General features: G+C 35.3%; 1 protein-coding gene across 1 annotated transcript in view; it reads left to right on the top strand.

The window, feature by feature from the left end:
* Positions 1-8,172: 8,172 nt before the first annotated feature.
* The window catches only part of LOC149006508 (golgin candidate 6-like), a 29,540-nt gene continuing 22,006 nt past the window's right edge, over positions 8,173-15,706 (top strand). The window contains exons 1-4 of the mRNA XM_089165787.1: positions 8,173-8,214; positions 11,675-11,727; positions 13,888-14,015; positions 14,104-14,156. Coding sequence (XP_089021913.1) covers positions 8,191-8,214; positions 11,675-11,727; positions 13,888-14,015; positions 14,104-14,156 — 258 coding nt within the window. The 5' untranslated portion in view covers positions 8,173-8,190. The remainder of the gene's footprint in view (positions 8,215-11,674; positions 11,728-13,887; positions 14,016-14,103; positions 14,157-15,706) is intronic.

The raw sequence follows: 15,706 nt of genomic DNA, 5'->3' as shown, positions 1-15,706 counted from the left end.
GATGATTCAAAGAGTCTTTAGAGCTGCATTTCATAACTTTCATGATGCTTGTCAATAAGCCCGGTTGGGAAAAACACCTAATTCTAAACCCTGCAGGGAATAATAACACGATATTATTAGTTGTCTGATTTAATCACTATGCTTGGGATGGTCATTATGTTTTGAAACATCAAATTAACTGTTGGACTACATATGGGTTTTTTTAAAACCCTAATCAAATCCCACACAAGGATTAGAATACAATACAATGTTTAAAGAGAATTGGGTATACCTTACACTAACATGTGATGAGAAAGATCAATGCAAACTAAAGGTTTCAATTGGTACGCTACCAATTTTGAATACTGAAAATCAAAATCGTACCATACCGAATTTACACGGTACGGAATGGTTTTGGTATTAAATCAGTGCGGAAAAATGATTTAAAAACAGTATCTAGTGCAATACGGTTTGGTACGAATGAACTTATGCCACTTTTGCTATTAGTTCATTAAGATCCTAATGAAATTACGATCCACCAATCGATAGAATTTGATATTAACAGAGATAAAGCAAGTAAATCTAATTAATAGAGACAAAACAAGTAAATCTAAGAAGAGGAGTGAAGGATGAAACAAAAAATTGAAATAGGGGGATAGGGTAAAGGTAAAGTGTTTTAATTGTAAAATTATAATTTATATTCCTTAATTTGGTATGGTACCAATTCGGTACGATTTCGGTACATACCGACGATATGAGTACCTAAAACCGGAACCGTGTCGAAGAAATTCGGTTTCGGTACGGTTTGAAAAGTATGGTTCGGTACGGTTAAACGGTTTCGATACGCAATTGACACCCTTAATGCAAACCTTGAATGCTAAAACCTGTAGAATGACAAAACCTTTTCCAATCTCTTCGTCTTCCTTTCCATATCTCTTTCTTGTGGAGAGAAAAGTGAACAAAAGACTTAACTAATTGGAGGTATTTTATTATATATATATATTTATAAAAGCAATCCCAAACCCTAGTCAACTTCTACAATGGATCGGTTTGGTCCATTTGAAACCTAATAGCAATCTATTGGCCCGATGTGTTGAGACCCACATCAATTATTAACCCTAGTAATTAATCTAAGCCTCATATTGTCTAGGATAAATTTAACAGTCTCCCACTTGAGTTAGATTAATTATTCTATTACAATAAATTGATATGGCCATGAAATCTCAAATACAAATTCTGTTAGTAATTCGTGATCCAGTTAACAAGGTCACCGATATTAGACAATAGCAAAATATGTCTTGTAATACAACATATGTCTTTCTATCAATCACAACAGAAGTCTACTTACTAACTAAACCAAAATGAGATAAACAAGGAATATCAATAATTATGATCACATAAACAACATTTTTCTTTGTCAATCCTTCATCATACCTCTAAATATTGTCATATTCATGGATTGCCTTGAACACTCACATTCAAGGCTAAACACATATTTAGGCACAAGGCCATTGTCAATAGCTAATCCGTCAATTATGACCTAAAATCACATTTGAACATTATAACAACGAAGTACAAATAAATGCATGCATGCATCAAAACATCGATAAGAAAAATAATTCATATATCATATATGTCATCAATATCAATTTATTAGCTCCCACTGAGTTCTCCCACTAAACAAGCATAAATTCAATTAAGAACGAATTGTAAGGTCAATTAAATTGTCAAATAACAATAAAATGAGTGAATAGGTTCAATCTTCAAAATATATATAAAAATTACTATAAGAAATAGGTTTCATCTCCTAAATTACTCTTTTTCCCCATCTTTAACGTCTTTCTTCTCTAGCCAAGATTTACATGCATTACAGTCTCTTTTAAATGTCTCGTTTAATCACTCTAGTAACACATGATATCACAATGATTTTTTTCCCTTGTTATATGGAAGATAGTTGTTTTTCTTGAAAGAATTTTGTTTGTTCTTGTGAGACCCACTAGTAGATTCATTGTTGTCTTCAACCAAATTTATCGACCTTGCTTGGGTCTGCGCGCAAGGATACTGAATCGAGTTGGTTGGTGCCATAGGGGATGAATCAAATCGGACAAAATCCAAAAGTTGCAAGCTCACTGGAAACCAGCTGGTTGCTTGGGCGAGCGACCACCACTAGTGACCGCCCAAAAAATAGTGAGTTTCAATCGGAAACTCAGGCTTCTAATCATCCATTTTCAATCCGATTTTTGAATGATCATAGTCCGAATTTCAAATCTAACACTCCCACAACCAAGGGAAATACGAAACCTAACAATTGACATCAATTTGGTTATCTAGAATCCTCCCCTTGATTAGATCAGTCCTTTTCACGAAAGCAGGGTTTTGTTTTCGGACTTGATCTCATCAAGATCATTAAAAAGGTAGGTATTGTAATAGAAGGATCATAAACAACCAAAGAAGAAAACTAATCTACTTTAATCATAGCTAAAGGTAGAGTATGAGTGAACAAAGAATCACTTACCTCAACTAGACCAGCTATAAAAGACAGTAGAAGCTTCTGGAACACTAACAACACTTCAGATCACCTTCCAGCACGTCTCCACAGCCGCCTAACCACCAAAAACAACAATCCCGAATATAATATTCATAAAATAGACGAGGGTTACTATTTATAGAAGTCTGGGGGCAAAATAAGGCAAAACCCCGCAACCAAGACCAGGCGGTCGCTTGGTTCAATCAACCGCCACTAGCAATCGCCCCCTAGTATATTGCTATGCAAGGGTGCTTTGCTCAGGGGGTTGAAGTCCAAGTACAACCTAACCCTAATGAACACATGGGGGAGGTCTTACCTTCATTTCGGACATCTCTAGACATCACTTGCCTTGAAGTTCAATTACCAAGCAAGGCAAGCTCTTCAACAAGAGAATCCAGATCCATGGGTTCAGGGTATGGATCATGGACTTCTATCCGGACACTCCACAAATTTACCCGTCTAGACCTTCGGGTTCTCGGACTTGCAATATGGATCCCGGGTTAGAAATACGGGGATTGTTACACTACACATCCTCTTAACCCTATTGGTCATCCACATATAATGGGCGAGAAGCTCTCATTACCTCTCATGGGTTGGTTATCGGTCTTGAGCGTTCATGAGTTCAAGCCTATTATATGTAACCCTACCAATGAATGGCCCCCACAATGTGGTTGTGTCCTCTAGAGGGTTGGTTATCGGTCTTGAGTGCCTACCAACCCACACTTTTGCCATGGGTCACTCGGCATCAATACCCAAGTTGATAGGGTGTGATATGATAGGTACCTAACTATACTCTTTTATACCTCCTAGTCATGACAAACAATAATTGTGAAGAGTGTTGGGGACACTAGAGGACAATGTCCCATATAGGGGTGTCAACGGTGTAGTTTGGAGCGGTTTCGGGCTGAAAAACACCTAACCCAAACACGGCCCATTAGCAAAATAACGGTTTCAAGCCGGTTTCGGTTTGGTGCGGTTTGGATTAACGGTTTAGACTCGGGTTGACTAACGATTTATGGTGTCTAAGAAAAAGAACAAGAAGAAACAATTGAGTATCCTACAACAAAAGCGAAAATTATATGAAAAGCAAAGTTGCTATTGGTCAATTTCCATTAAAAAAAAACCACCCTTTTTATAGAAATCAAGAACCTAGATATTAAGTAGTAAAATAACTATTTGATCTTTGAATTCATGCTTAATTTTTTTAATTGCCTATACCAATTACCTAATGGTAATATAACAATTCAAATATTATTTAATGTAAAATTACAAAACGGGTTATAATGGGTTGCGGTTCGGTTTCGGGTTGGTGCGGGCTCCACCACCCTCAGCCCAATTACGGCCCACTAAGGTTTGGTTTGGGCCGATTTGGGCTATAACGGGCCGGTGCGGTTTGGTTTTAATGGTTCGGGCTACAATTGACACCCCTAGTGCCATACCTCCTTCTTTGAAATCAAGCCGGAGTACCTAGATAGGTATTCCCCAATTCACAATCACAACATACAACATCCTCCCACAAAGAAGTAAAATGTTCAAATCAACATTCACAATCTACAAACCAATTCAAGTCCATAATGCCTTAAGTTTGATCTATACATCAATATCAATAACAACCGACTTGTATTATGTAATTTCAGAACGTAAATATTATTCCTAAGTCTTAGAACTACAACATGTGTATCAATATGCAAGTCTCATATCAATTTATAAGTGTAACAATAATATATACAAGTGAACGTTCTCACATTGCTATTGTTTTGCAACTTCGAAAAGACACTTAGAGGGTAGGCTCATGCTTCCCAAAAAGTCCTAATAACATGCTCGTTCAAAGTTAGAAATAACCTTAGAGGTCCTATATCGAAATAAGAAACAAAACCCAAAACTACAAGGAGTGGTTGGTTGGATGGGTTGTGGACGGTCAAGCAACCAGTGCATGAGTACGAACAAAATTGATTCAAATTGATAGTAGGCTTCCATATTGGGTTCTAAACTACTTTGAAAATATATATAAAAAATTATAAAATAACACTAGAACATGGTTTAAGCATTCAACAACGCAAAAGAAACGAAAACCTAGCGAATCCTAGGTTAGGTCTTTTCCGAAATCAATAAGAAAGAATCACGGATGAACCAGAGTGAATGGGGGTTCACTTTAGGGCAAAGAGAAGAGATAAACTAGGTTGATACAGTTATTAGAAGGCTCCTACTAGGTCTAAACAAGAGAAGAAGAAATCAATTGCGAAAGAGAATTAGAAAGAACAGGGATGAGTACTATCCTTAGAGAAAGTTACTTGTCGCATGGAAAGCTTTTCGGAAGATCTCCACATTGCCTTTCACCTTCGCAGAGCACTCTCTGACGAGCTCTAGACTATGGATCATAATGACTCGTTTTAGAACAAAAACACATTAAATAGGGCCTCGAAAATTTAATTTTCCAAAATTGCCCTTTTCCACCCACAACTAGGCTGGTCACCTGGGGCGAACAGACCAATCGATTAACTCTTGGAACTTCATTCCAAAAGTAGAATCAAGGCCCAGAAAGCCCATGGCTTTGCCCTAGCTCCTATTCTACACTCCAAAAGGGTTTCACCTGATTTTCAGGACCTTCCACATGTGTCATCAATGAATACTTGATCCATCTACCAAATCCTTTGATGTCCAAGTTAGATCGCCTTCTAAACTCTGACAGAACTCCCAACTCAGCATCATCTCCATCCACTTTCATTGGTTTGGATTCCAATCCAATGGTCTCTAACTAGATGGCCCATAGTTGCTTTCTACCCGCACTCCAGGTTCTTTGATCTACAATAAGGATTTTGGGTTAGGATCCTAGGGGATTTCACACCAACTATCGTGGAGAACCCAAAAGACATCTCAAGTTGAGGGTCAGTGTCGAGACCATCCAAAGGAGGTTGGTTAAGAGCATACTTGCATACTCATTCATTTATTCATCTCAACATATATATATATATATATATATATATATATATATATATATATATATATATATATATATATATATATATATATATATATATATATATATATTGTTTATTGAAGTGTGTGATGGATGCCGATATATGGTCATGTTGATCCCATTGAGTTCGTTGAACTCATTCCTTTCTATGCGGGACCGACAGACGAGGATGCGGGAGCACATTGAGACTTGTGCCCATGTTTGGATTGCTCTTACGGAGTCGAGTAATATCGAGTCCACGTCAATGTAGTTGCCCTTGTGGCCATTTGTTATATTCTTCTGATAAATTCAATAGATGGTGGCACTACTTAGCCTTTTGAGCCTCTTTCAGAACACAAATTTCGGTTGATATACAATCTTTTTATTTAACTTTGATCATGAATTTGGATAATTTTGATTAACATTTGGGGATAACTGTAATAACTTTGAGATTATAATTTTGATACTTGTCCCTTTAATCTTTTATTGCTCTTGGATTATACTATATTGTGTTGAATAATGGATATGGTTGTGAACCTAGTGTATCACCCCACAGGTATTAAGTATGATTGAATCTGACTGGGTGGGGTGTGATAGAGATATTATGATCTATGGTTTTTTTTTCTTTCTTTTGTCTTGTTTTTATTCTACTGGATTTTTTCGGCTCAAGTTTTTCAATGGTAGATGTTATAATCAGAGGGAGTAAAATACGAGCTACGCTCTTTTATTTTTTTTTCCTTTATAAAGGTTTTGAACCCTTTGGGTTTTCATAATAAAGTTTTTTAACGAAACAGTTAGCAATATGTATTATTTAAAAATGTATAATCTTTTTCTTTCATTAAGATTTTTTCCCACAAGTTTTTTCTTAGTAAAGTTTAACGAGGTATATTATCTATTGATGGACATCTACGGGGAGAGTGATAAATAACATTGATTGTGGATGTCCATCACTCCCAAAAAGATAATACCAAAAGATGTAACTTGCAATTGAAGTTCTCAGCCACCTTAGTGTATAATCGTGGCAATCCACATTTTCATTCTATTCATCTTCTATCATGGATAGAGATCTGTCCTTCCATACCAAGGGCATTTTATTGTATGCAATAGTCAATTTGAATCGGGCAAATTAAATATAGACCACATGTGTTTGCAATCAAATACATCTACTATCCTTGAAAAAAAACAATTGCAGAATACAGATGTGCCCCCTTACTGCTTCAATAGAGCTGCTTATTTATAGCTTTCAATTCTTAACAATAGGGGTATCTGTAATTAAATTTATTTTTTAGAATAGTAGATGTTATTGATTACAAACACATGAGGTCTATATGTAATTTGTCTATTTGAATATCATATATTGTATTTTTTTTATAGACTTTGATATTTTAATGTCAAAATTTTTTTTACTTCTATTATAAATATGTAATGCGAACAACTCAATGAAGTGAGCAATTCATTTTATCTTAATTTCTTTCTTGTCTTTGATAGACATCCTCTAGTTATCATTAAGTTTTGAGCAAATTGTACTAACACCCCAAAATGAAGGCTTTAAAGCACCGACCTTCCACTTTTTGTTTGAAAAATACATATGTCCTATTATGGTAGAATGATTAGTTATATAATCGCAAAGACTATTATACCCTTCCAAGAAATCTTATCATCATTTCCCAAAAACAAAGAAAAAAAGGACATTCTTCCACCTACGAAGGTTATTTGATGAAAATGTTGTTGGAATTTTTTAAATTTTTCTTCCTCATATTTTGGTAGTGTCTATGTTTTTCAAACAAAAAGTAAGGGTGTCATGACAACGGATCGGCTCGGATACACCGAATCCGAATCCGATTAGCAAATCCGCTTCCGAATCCGGATTTAAAGAGCATTCAATCCGTCCGACTTTTCGGATTCCGTATAATCCGTCCGATAAATATCCGTTTTGTTGATAATTGTCCTTTTTACATTTTTATTATGATTTATAATTTCCGATTCCGATCCGCTTCCGATCCGTCCGGTTCCGTCCGTTCCTTTTTTTAAGAAAAATGTTATTCTTTCTCTTCCGGATTTTTCCGGATTTTCCGTCCGTGCTTTCCGATCTCCGGTTGTGCGGCGTCTTTTTCGTGTTTTCGATCGGTCCCGCGCGGGGTTCGGCTATCCTTTCGTCTGGTGTCAGTGCTTTAAAACCTCTATTTTGGGGTGCCATTGCAATTTACTCTTAAGTTTATTAGAAAAAGTATATTATATTAAAAATTTCTATAAAAGAGGGGAAAAATAATAAATTAATTTCTCTTATTGATCACAATAGTCAAAATATAAGTAATTTGAAACATCAGGGAATAAAAAAAAGTAATAATAATTCGTTTTATAAAAATAAATAAATAAATAGAGAATAAATATAGGGAAGAAATCCCAAGTAAACCTCAGCTGATAGAACCGAAGATCGTTTGACACCTTCTGACAGATCACATTTGCAGTGAGACAGTGGGACTCAAATTATAATCTGCCTGTTCGGGTTCCCTGTATCCACGCTGTATCTGCTTTCTTTCTCTACTGTATAATTATATATATTTTCTAAAAAAACTCCTGTTCTGGGGGATTTCGTCTCCATCATCTTCGCTCCGACTATTAAAAGCCTTACGTGATTGAAAATCATTACTTCCGATAGGCTCTGCTGCATATTCTTTATTGCAGTTAACGGCTGGTTTCGAAATTCGGTGCTCCACTGCTAAGCAGAATGGATTTGGTATCTGGCTACAAGGTTCTCTCTCACTCCCTCCCTGTTTCTCAGGATGCTTATGGAACATGTGCATGGAAGCTCTATTTACTTTGTTATTGTGATCCTGATAAATTTTTTACCTACTTAGATGTAATAGTGTTTTAGCCTGAATGGTATTGCAGTTTCTCTGTGTTTTTGAGTTGTATCTGACAATGTCGTTGTCAACGCAATCTACAGCTTAGGTAGCTAAACCTTTACCGAATTGAAGGATGTCAATACGTTCGAGGTTAAAAAACTATTTGGGGAATGGGGAAAATTTTGGTGTTAAGTTTTGAATTGGCTGAACATTGCTTTTAAAAACATGAATGGGCGATAAGTTTTCCCCATAAGAAAAGAGACCTACCTAGAATAGAAGATTATAACAAATAAACGAACTACCTAGAAATAGAAGATTATAATTAATAAACAAGCTACCTAGAAATAGAAGATTACAATAAGAGATCTATCTAGATTAGAAGATTAAAGTAAATCACAAATAGAAGATTATAATTAATAAACAAGCTACTTAGAAATAGAAGATTACAATAAGAGATCTATCTAGATTAGAAGATTAAAGTAAATCACAAAAATTGCAAGATAACACAATTATACTGTAATACTCCCCCTCAAGGTGGAGCATGAAGGTCCTGAATGCCTAGCTTGAATTGAAGATGATGGAATGATTTATGACCCATGAACATGGTAAATAAATTCGAAAGTTGCTCAGATGAGGCAACCTTGGATCAAATGAAGATGATGGATGATGCACAACCAAGGGATGTGACAAATATATCTGGAAACTGAAGTAAATGAGTGTGTTTTGCAAGAATGTTAATAGAGGATACATGCTTAGGAATAAAGAATTTGGTTTAGGACTTAGGATTTAGGATGTTGAGCTTAGGGTTTAGAGTTTAGGATTTTGAGCTTAGGGTTTAGGGTTTAGGATTTTGAGCTTAGGGTTTAGAATTTTGAGTTTAGGATTTAGGATTTAGGATTTGAGATTTGGCACAAGATCTAGTGTTCATTGTTTAGGTTTAGCACTTGGAGATAGTTTTGGGTTCTTAGTAATACCATAGAGAGAATGGGGGGTTTGCTCTAAGGTGTACTTGGGGAAGTTTAGGATTAGGATTTGGAATTATAATGAAAATAAGGAGAAGATGGGTTAGCAACTGCTAGAGTAGCAGTTGGGGATGGAAGATTGGTTGCCATGAGGAAGAAGACAGGATCAAATATTAGGCTAAAAGATTGGTTGCCATGAGGTAGAAGACAAAATCAATATTAGGCTAAACAATTGGTTGCCATGAAGAGGAAGACAAGATCGAATGTTAGGGGGGGGGGGTGTTGATGATAAACTGATGCATATAAATAAAGTTTAGCCATAAGAAAAGACACCTACTCATAATAGAAGATTACAATAAATAAAAGAACTACCTAGAAATAAAAGATTACAATAAGAGATATACCTAGATTAGAAGATTCAATAAGTAAATTATCAAAAATGCAATATATATACAATAATTCTATAATAGTGTAATAACACTCTTGGCTTTGTTTAATGTGTGCATATTATTGTTTTAAGGACTGGGGGTGGAGCTGATAAAATACTGCCAAATTTTCTGTAAGATTTGAATTCTTTTAGAGCTATGCCATTTCCAGTTCCTTCTTCGTTGTGTATCATGGAATTTTTCTTTTTATCTTCTTTCCAGAATCACAGATAAGGTTCCCAATAGTGAATCCTAGGCCATGCAACGTCAGAATGTTTTCTTTTGGAGAACAAACAGAATTGCCAGCTACATAAATGATGAGCTCATACTTTGTCCAGGAGAACCTTCACTCGATTTCAAGTGTTTTGTTTTTTTGTTTTGTTTTTGGGGGTGGGGGGGGGGTTTTCTTGGGATTTCTGACCTTAATTCCATTAGGATTTTTTTTTTGGCAAAGAGAAGAGTTACCGGTTTATGGGAGTGGGAGGGGGATGTTGCAAGTTAACTGCTACCAATATATGTTGTCATGTATGTACCATAGAATGTTTTTTCATTGCTTGCCTGATGAAATTAATGATGGCAATCAATAGAGCCTATGAAAGGTGGTGGAATTGGTTGAAAATGAGTACGGAACGCTCTCCACACAAGCTAGAAAGAATGTGTCCTGGATAGAGAGGACTATTTTTATCTGCATTGAGACAGACTCACAGACTCACGGAAGAGAAAAAGTAACTGAAAAGAGGTCCTAATCTAATTGGTTTTGAGTGAACCATCTGGCATCCAACCCATAAGGCTTTGCCTGAACCAGAATGAATGAGTATATGGTTTGTTTGAACCAATACTGGTTCTTATGTCCCACAGGTCTGTGTTTTTTTAGGGGCCTGTTTCCTGCATTGATATTTCAACATATACCTCCTGTGATCTGCATTAGGATCAGTCCCAGGAGTAGGATTTGTATATCCTATCAAATTTATCCCATCCATTAGTAAGTTGAGAAATCCATAGCAATCCCACCTTGGATCTACAAGGGCCTTAATTTTGATCTTTGAATCAAAAGGCCATAGCAGATGCGTGCTTTTGGAGTATACTCACGCTATGATACTTATATAACAAATTTTGACAAGAGCCCTTTTTTATATATAATTGATGCACTTATCTTGTTGTACTTTTTATTATAATTTAGATTTAGGGCCTTTTTGGTATCAATTCTCGATTCTCTATTTTGCCTATTTAAAAAAAATGAATATAAGAATCCGTTTTTGGTCAAAAATGAAAAATGATTTGGCCACTTTTGTCCAGAATAAATTATAGAATGAAAAATAAGTTTGATATGTCAAAATAAAAAATTGATAAAAAATGATAATGAAAATTGAGACTAGATTTTTAGGGTTTGGGAGTGAGAAAATGGAGAAACAATTGGGTTTTCATAAAAAGAATGTGTGTTTACTATTATACCCTCAATTTGCACTTGGATTTTAAATGGCTTGCTCAAAAATGAATAGAATGAGTTTTTGACCTAGAATCCACAAAAAATCTTATGGATTTTGGGGTTTTTCTTTTCTTTTAAGTTTTAAACAAAAATAGGATTAAAATGGATACCAAACACATAAAAAAAAATGAAAAATGTCAGAAAATGAGAATGAGAATTGATACCAAAAAAGCCTTTAGACATATAATGTGTTTTTATATATTTCTTATAGTGTTTTATGATGCAGAACTGCATTATGCATAAATCCTTAGCATTTCCATATGTTTCATCACATTATCCATACTATATGTTTGTATCTTGTGTCTCTCTTATACAGTACGTCTCTTAAACTCACCCTTCTGATATGATACTCAGTATTGATGGTTTAAACCTTCAATATATTATAGTTTGTATAGAAACACCATTATGGTTTTAGTTAATAAAACTTTTATCAAGTATATGGTCATTTTCTCTTGTTTATTTATTTTTAATGTTGCACTGTGGGTCTGTGCAGGGGGTTGTTGGGCTTGTATTTGGGAATGAAAGTTCTGCTTCCAATGAGGATAGGTAAGCTGTTCTGTATTTGTACCTTTTGGGTTATTTACTTACATGATATTACTAAGATTGAGGGGAAAAAATGTCATTTGCTGATTGATGTGGGGTTTTCCTCAATTATATTGCTTTTTTGACCAGTTTAAGAGAAAGAGTTCTATCATGCGTACATATAACCCTGGATGGTTTTTTTTTTTTAAATTTTTTAAGTTAATAATTGACAGGTAATTGGTTCTTGAAAAACTTCTTTTATGCTTTTCAATTGCATTTCTGTCTTCTGGGAATAAAGGAAACCTAAAAAATCTCAACAATTGTGTGTCATTGAGTGGTGCATCATTCGTAGTTTTAAGCCTCACATAGTAGATTCCAAATGGTGATGGTGTGGTGGAGTTGAAGTTGAGTATAGAGTGAACAATTCTGATTGAGGTGGCTGACATGCAAATTTATACCCTTATTTTGGGCACTTATGTTAAAATCTATTGTATTGGATATTTGGACTGATTTAGAAATTCTTGCTGGTTTTTTGTCTGAAATTCAAGGTCGAGAAGGTACAATTGGAGCAGTGTCATTTTTTTTTGGGGTGAATAAATTAGTGTTATTTTTTTTGGGGTGAATAAATTATTGTTACCAAACCTGGGGAAGAGAGGGAAGGAGGGGGGCAAGGGCAGTAAATCAGCGGTTCAAAGGAAAAATCGAAGAACTGATACCCTAGGTAACAACAATAGGCCTGTTTCTTGGGGAATTCAGAATAGATAGATGGGGTATCATCTTCACCCTAGAGGAAACATCAAAATAGATCACTCTCAAATCAAGTCCATAGGCCTAGAGTTGGAGTTTCATCTCCTAAGGTTGTATTCCCACCACATTTGCATAATTGTCACTCCAAACACCACCTTATCAACAAGATCACAAACAGAATTTGTAGAGAAAAATCTTGCTACTCACAACCATTCACAAGTAAAACATCGAATATGTCTAGAGCACGGTCAGGTGGAGGCAAAGGACTTATCCTAGAACCTAGATAGAGTAGGAGGGGACAATTGAAGAATAAGTGGTCAACATTGATCCAGGTATTATTCATTTTATAAGGCTAGTTTCTTGATTCTTAAGGTTACTTGTAACGTGGCACACAAGTTAGGTTATGTTTAATTGCATGTGGGAAAGGTCAGGGTTTGTGTCTGATTTCAATTTGGGTTACTGGAAAGATCAAGAAAGTTAACCCTTACTTTATGAGAATATTGCTTGTTTTTATCAATTCCAGTGGTCAATAAAATAAGAAAGAGACAACAAAGTTATCCCATAATCTCTTCTTGAGATCACATGAATATTAGTAGGATCACTTTTTAGGGGATTAACCATCTAAAAATCATTACTGTGGTAAATCATCCATTGGTTTGTTAAAAGGGCAAAACTGTCCAGCAATGTGTCAATCCCTGCATAATTGATTTAGTTGGTCAATTATGCTTGACTTGTATTTAAATTTCTAAAAAGTTGGTGATCCAAGTTTCTTTGCCTAGAAAGACTATCCTCATTTGGACTATTTGATGCTTAAATTATGGATGATTAATTTTTATCCCTTGCCTTTTCATATGTTACATAACAATGTATTATGTAGGCAAAAAAGGTTAGTTGATAGTAAGTACAAGGGTAGTGCACACAAGTATATGTTTTAACACGTATGATGGTGCTTTTTGGTAAGGCTACTCATAAGAAACAGTCAGTAAAAACTCAGTATGCAAATAAAACATCCTAGTAGAAGTGTGTGTGCTAGGTTAGTTGAAACTTGAAAGATATACATCCCCAAAGTGCTATGTAGCTGTGCCGGTACCAGTACCATCGGTTGCCACGTGGACAGTTGAAAAAATAACTTCAAGGGGAAGCATCTGACAAAACTAATCACCACCTCTTTAGGCTTTCCCTGTATAGTTGGTAGCAGCTATAATTGAAACAATTTTGTACTAGAGAAAAAGAGGAGGTTTTCGAGTTGATATGATAATGTGTCCAGGGTACAAAATGTGCTCTCTTTATAGTAGTATAATGTCTATTCACGTATCAAGAGGCTTTTAGCAATTTTCTCCTTTGTCTCTGTGTAGTTGATCATTGCTGTTGTTCGTCTGCTTGCATGTATTTCATGCATTTTCATGTGATTAATTTGTTCCTTGCTTGTTTCAATAGCTATGTAGAATGCTTGCTCGACCGTATTAGCAATGGTGTCTTAGCAGAGGACAGACGTACTGCTATTGTTGAACTGCAGTCTGTTGTAGCGGAAAGTGATTCTGCCCAGCTAGCTTTTGGCGCAATGGGTGAGTGCTTGTTTCTTGTTTGAACAGAAAATTTGTAGATATCATTACCGTATATATGTCATGTATCTTCTGTGTCTTTTGTTTACAGGCTTCCCAGTGCTTATGAGTGTCTTGAAAGAAGAACGTGATGATGTAGAGATGGTGATGATACTTTTTGTTTGTTTTGAGTATTATTTTCTGTTACATAGGCATTTGATTAGATCTACCATTTTCATTTCTGATTTGACATCTAGGTATGCATGGCAATTTTTCGTTCCAAGTTAATTAATATTCTGTACTAACAGATTTTGTGTGATAAAATTGGAGTTTTTTTTTGTCAATGTAAATAAATAGGAACATGTTTGGAATGCATCTTAATGAAACATTCTTTTATTTGTATGGAATTACATAAACTGCCGCTCTACACATACTTTGTGACTTGTATGTTTGGGAACATCATTGTCATCTCTTAAGCAAGGCTGGTTAATGTGTCATCTACTTACAAGTTACAAGCATGGTACACAATTTTGCCAAATCTTGCTTTGGTGGTTGACCTCACCGAAACGAAACAAAAATCCGAAATACTGGTGACTTGAAACTCGACCAAAATCTCACCAAATGTTGGGATTCAGTCCTATTCCAAAATTTCGAACATTTTGAGTGACCCATGTGTAGAAGTTTCTTATTTATACCTCATTTTGGTCCTGTTTCGAGTTTTTAACCTCTTCCCATTTCTTCACATCTTTGAGTGGTTCCTTGCTCTTTTACCTCATTCTTGCCAGCAAATGCTGGGTGGAGGTGGATTGAGCCTTATTCCATCAACATTTGGGTGATTTTCCGGATTGAGGTATCCGATCTTTCTCTAATCTATATTTTTCCTCTCAAAATGCATGTTCAATAGTAGATGAATGTTGATGAAAATAATATATGTTTAACACATGGGCCAATCTACGAATTCATAGTGTCAAATTTTTTTTCACAAAATATATTATTTTTTTTAGTTTTATGATTTATAAAATGTCATTTCTTACGTAAAAAATGTAAAGAACATATGCGATAGGTGTGTTGTATCATTGTATGATGATGGAATAAATATATGTTAAAACTCCTTTGACCGTTCTTCGGTCTTGTGGAGATTTTTCCACCCCATAAATTTTTTTTTTTCAAAAGATTAGTATAATCATATAAAAATTAAAATAAGAGAGTTAAGGGAAAAGGCCTATTATGGTTTTGAAAATTTTAGAAAAATATGAAGGGCGTTCCATATGTTTTTTGAAGTGCTGTCCATTTCATTTCATACTCAGTTTTGTTATAGGCAACCAATTTTATGACTGAAAAAACAAAAAAAAATGATTTTATATTTGATAAAAATATGTGCAAGGGGAAAAATACCAAATAAGTAAAACCTTGTTTTCTTTGTCTGAAAGAAATTAAATTGATGTTCTTTAGTGACTTATGAAAGCATTTTATGTGTGCAACATTGATAATGTCCGACCGTTCGAGGCGGTGCTAATAGAGGCAGGGGATGGCAGTTCACATGGTGGGAGTTCACACTGGGGCAACAGGATCAGAGGTAGAGGTCATCTAGGGGTTCTGGTAGTATTAGAAGTGAAACTGCATTTTAGTATGGCACACCTATTAATGGGGACAAGAGAAGAACTGAGTACAACTTTTGTCACTAGTGGTCTTTTGGAGCTGGATCCACTAGACTC

This window comes from Hakea prostrata, chromosome 8 (genome assembly GCF_041222555.1).
Source record: "Hakea prostrata isolate BN-2017 chromosome 8, UWA_Hpros_2, whole genome shotgun sequence".
Lineage (NCBI taxonomy): Eukaryota > Viridiplantae > Streptophyta > Magnoliopsida > Proteales > Proteaceae > Hakea > Hakea prostrata.
The sequence above is the reverse complement of the archived record's forward strand: the minus strand, read 5'-3'. Positions and strand labels throughout refer to the sequence as shown.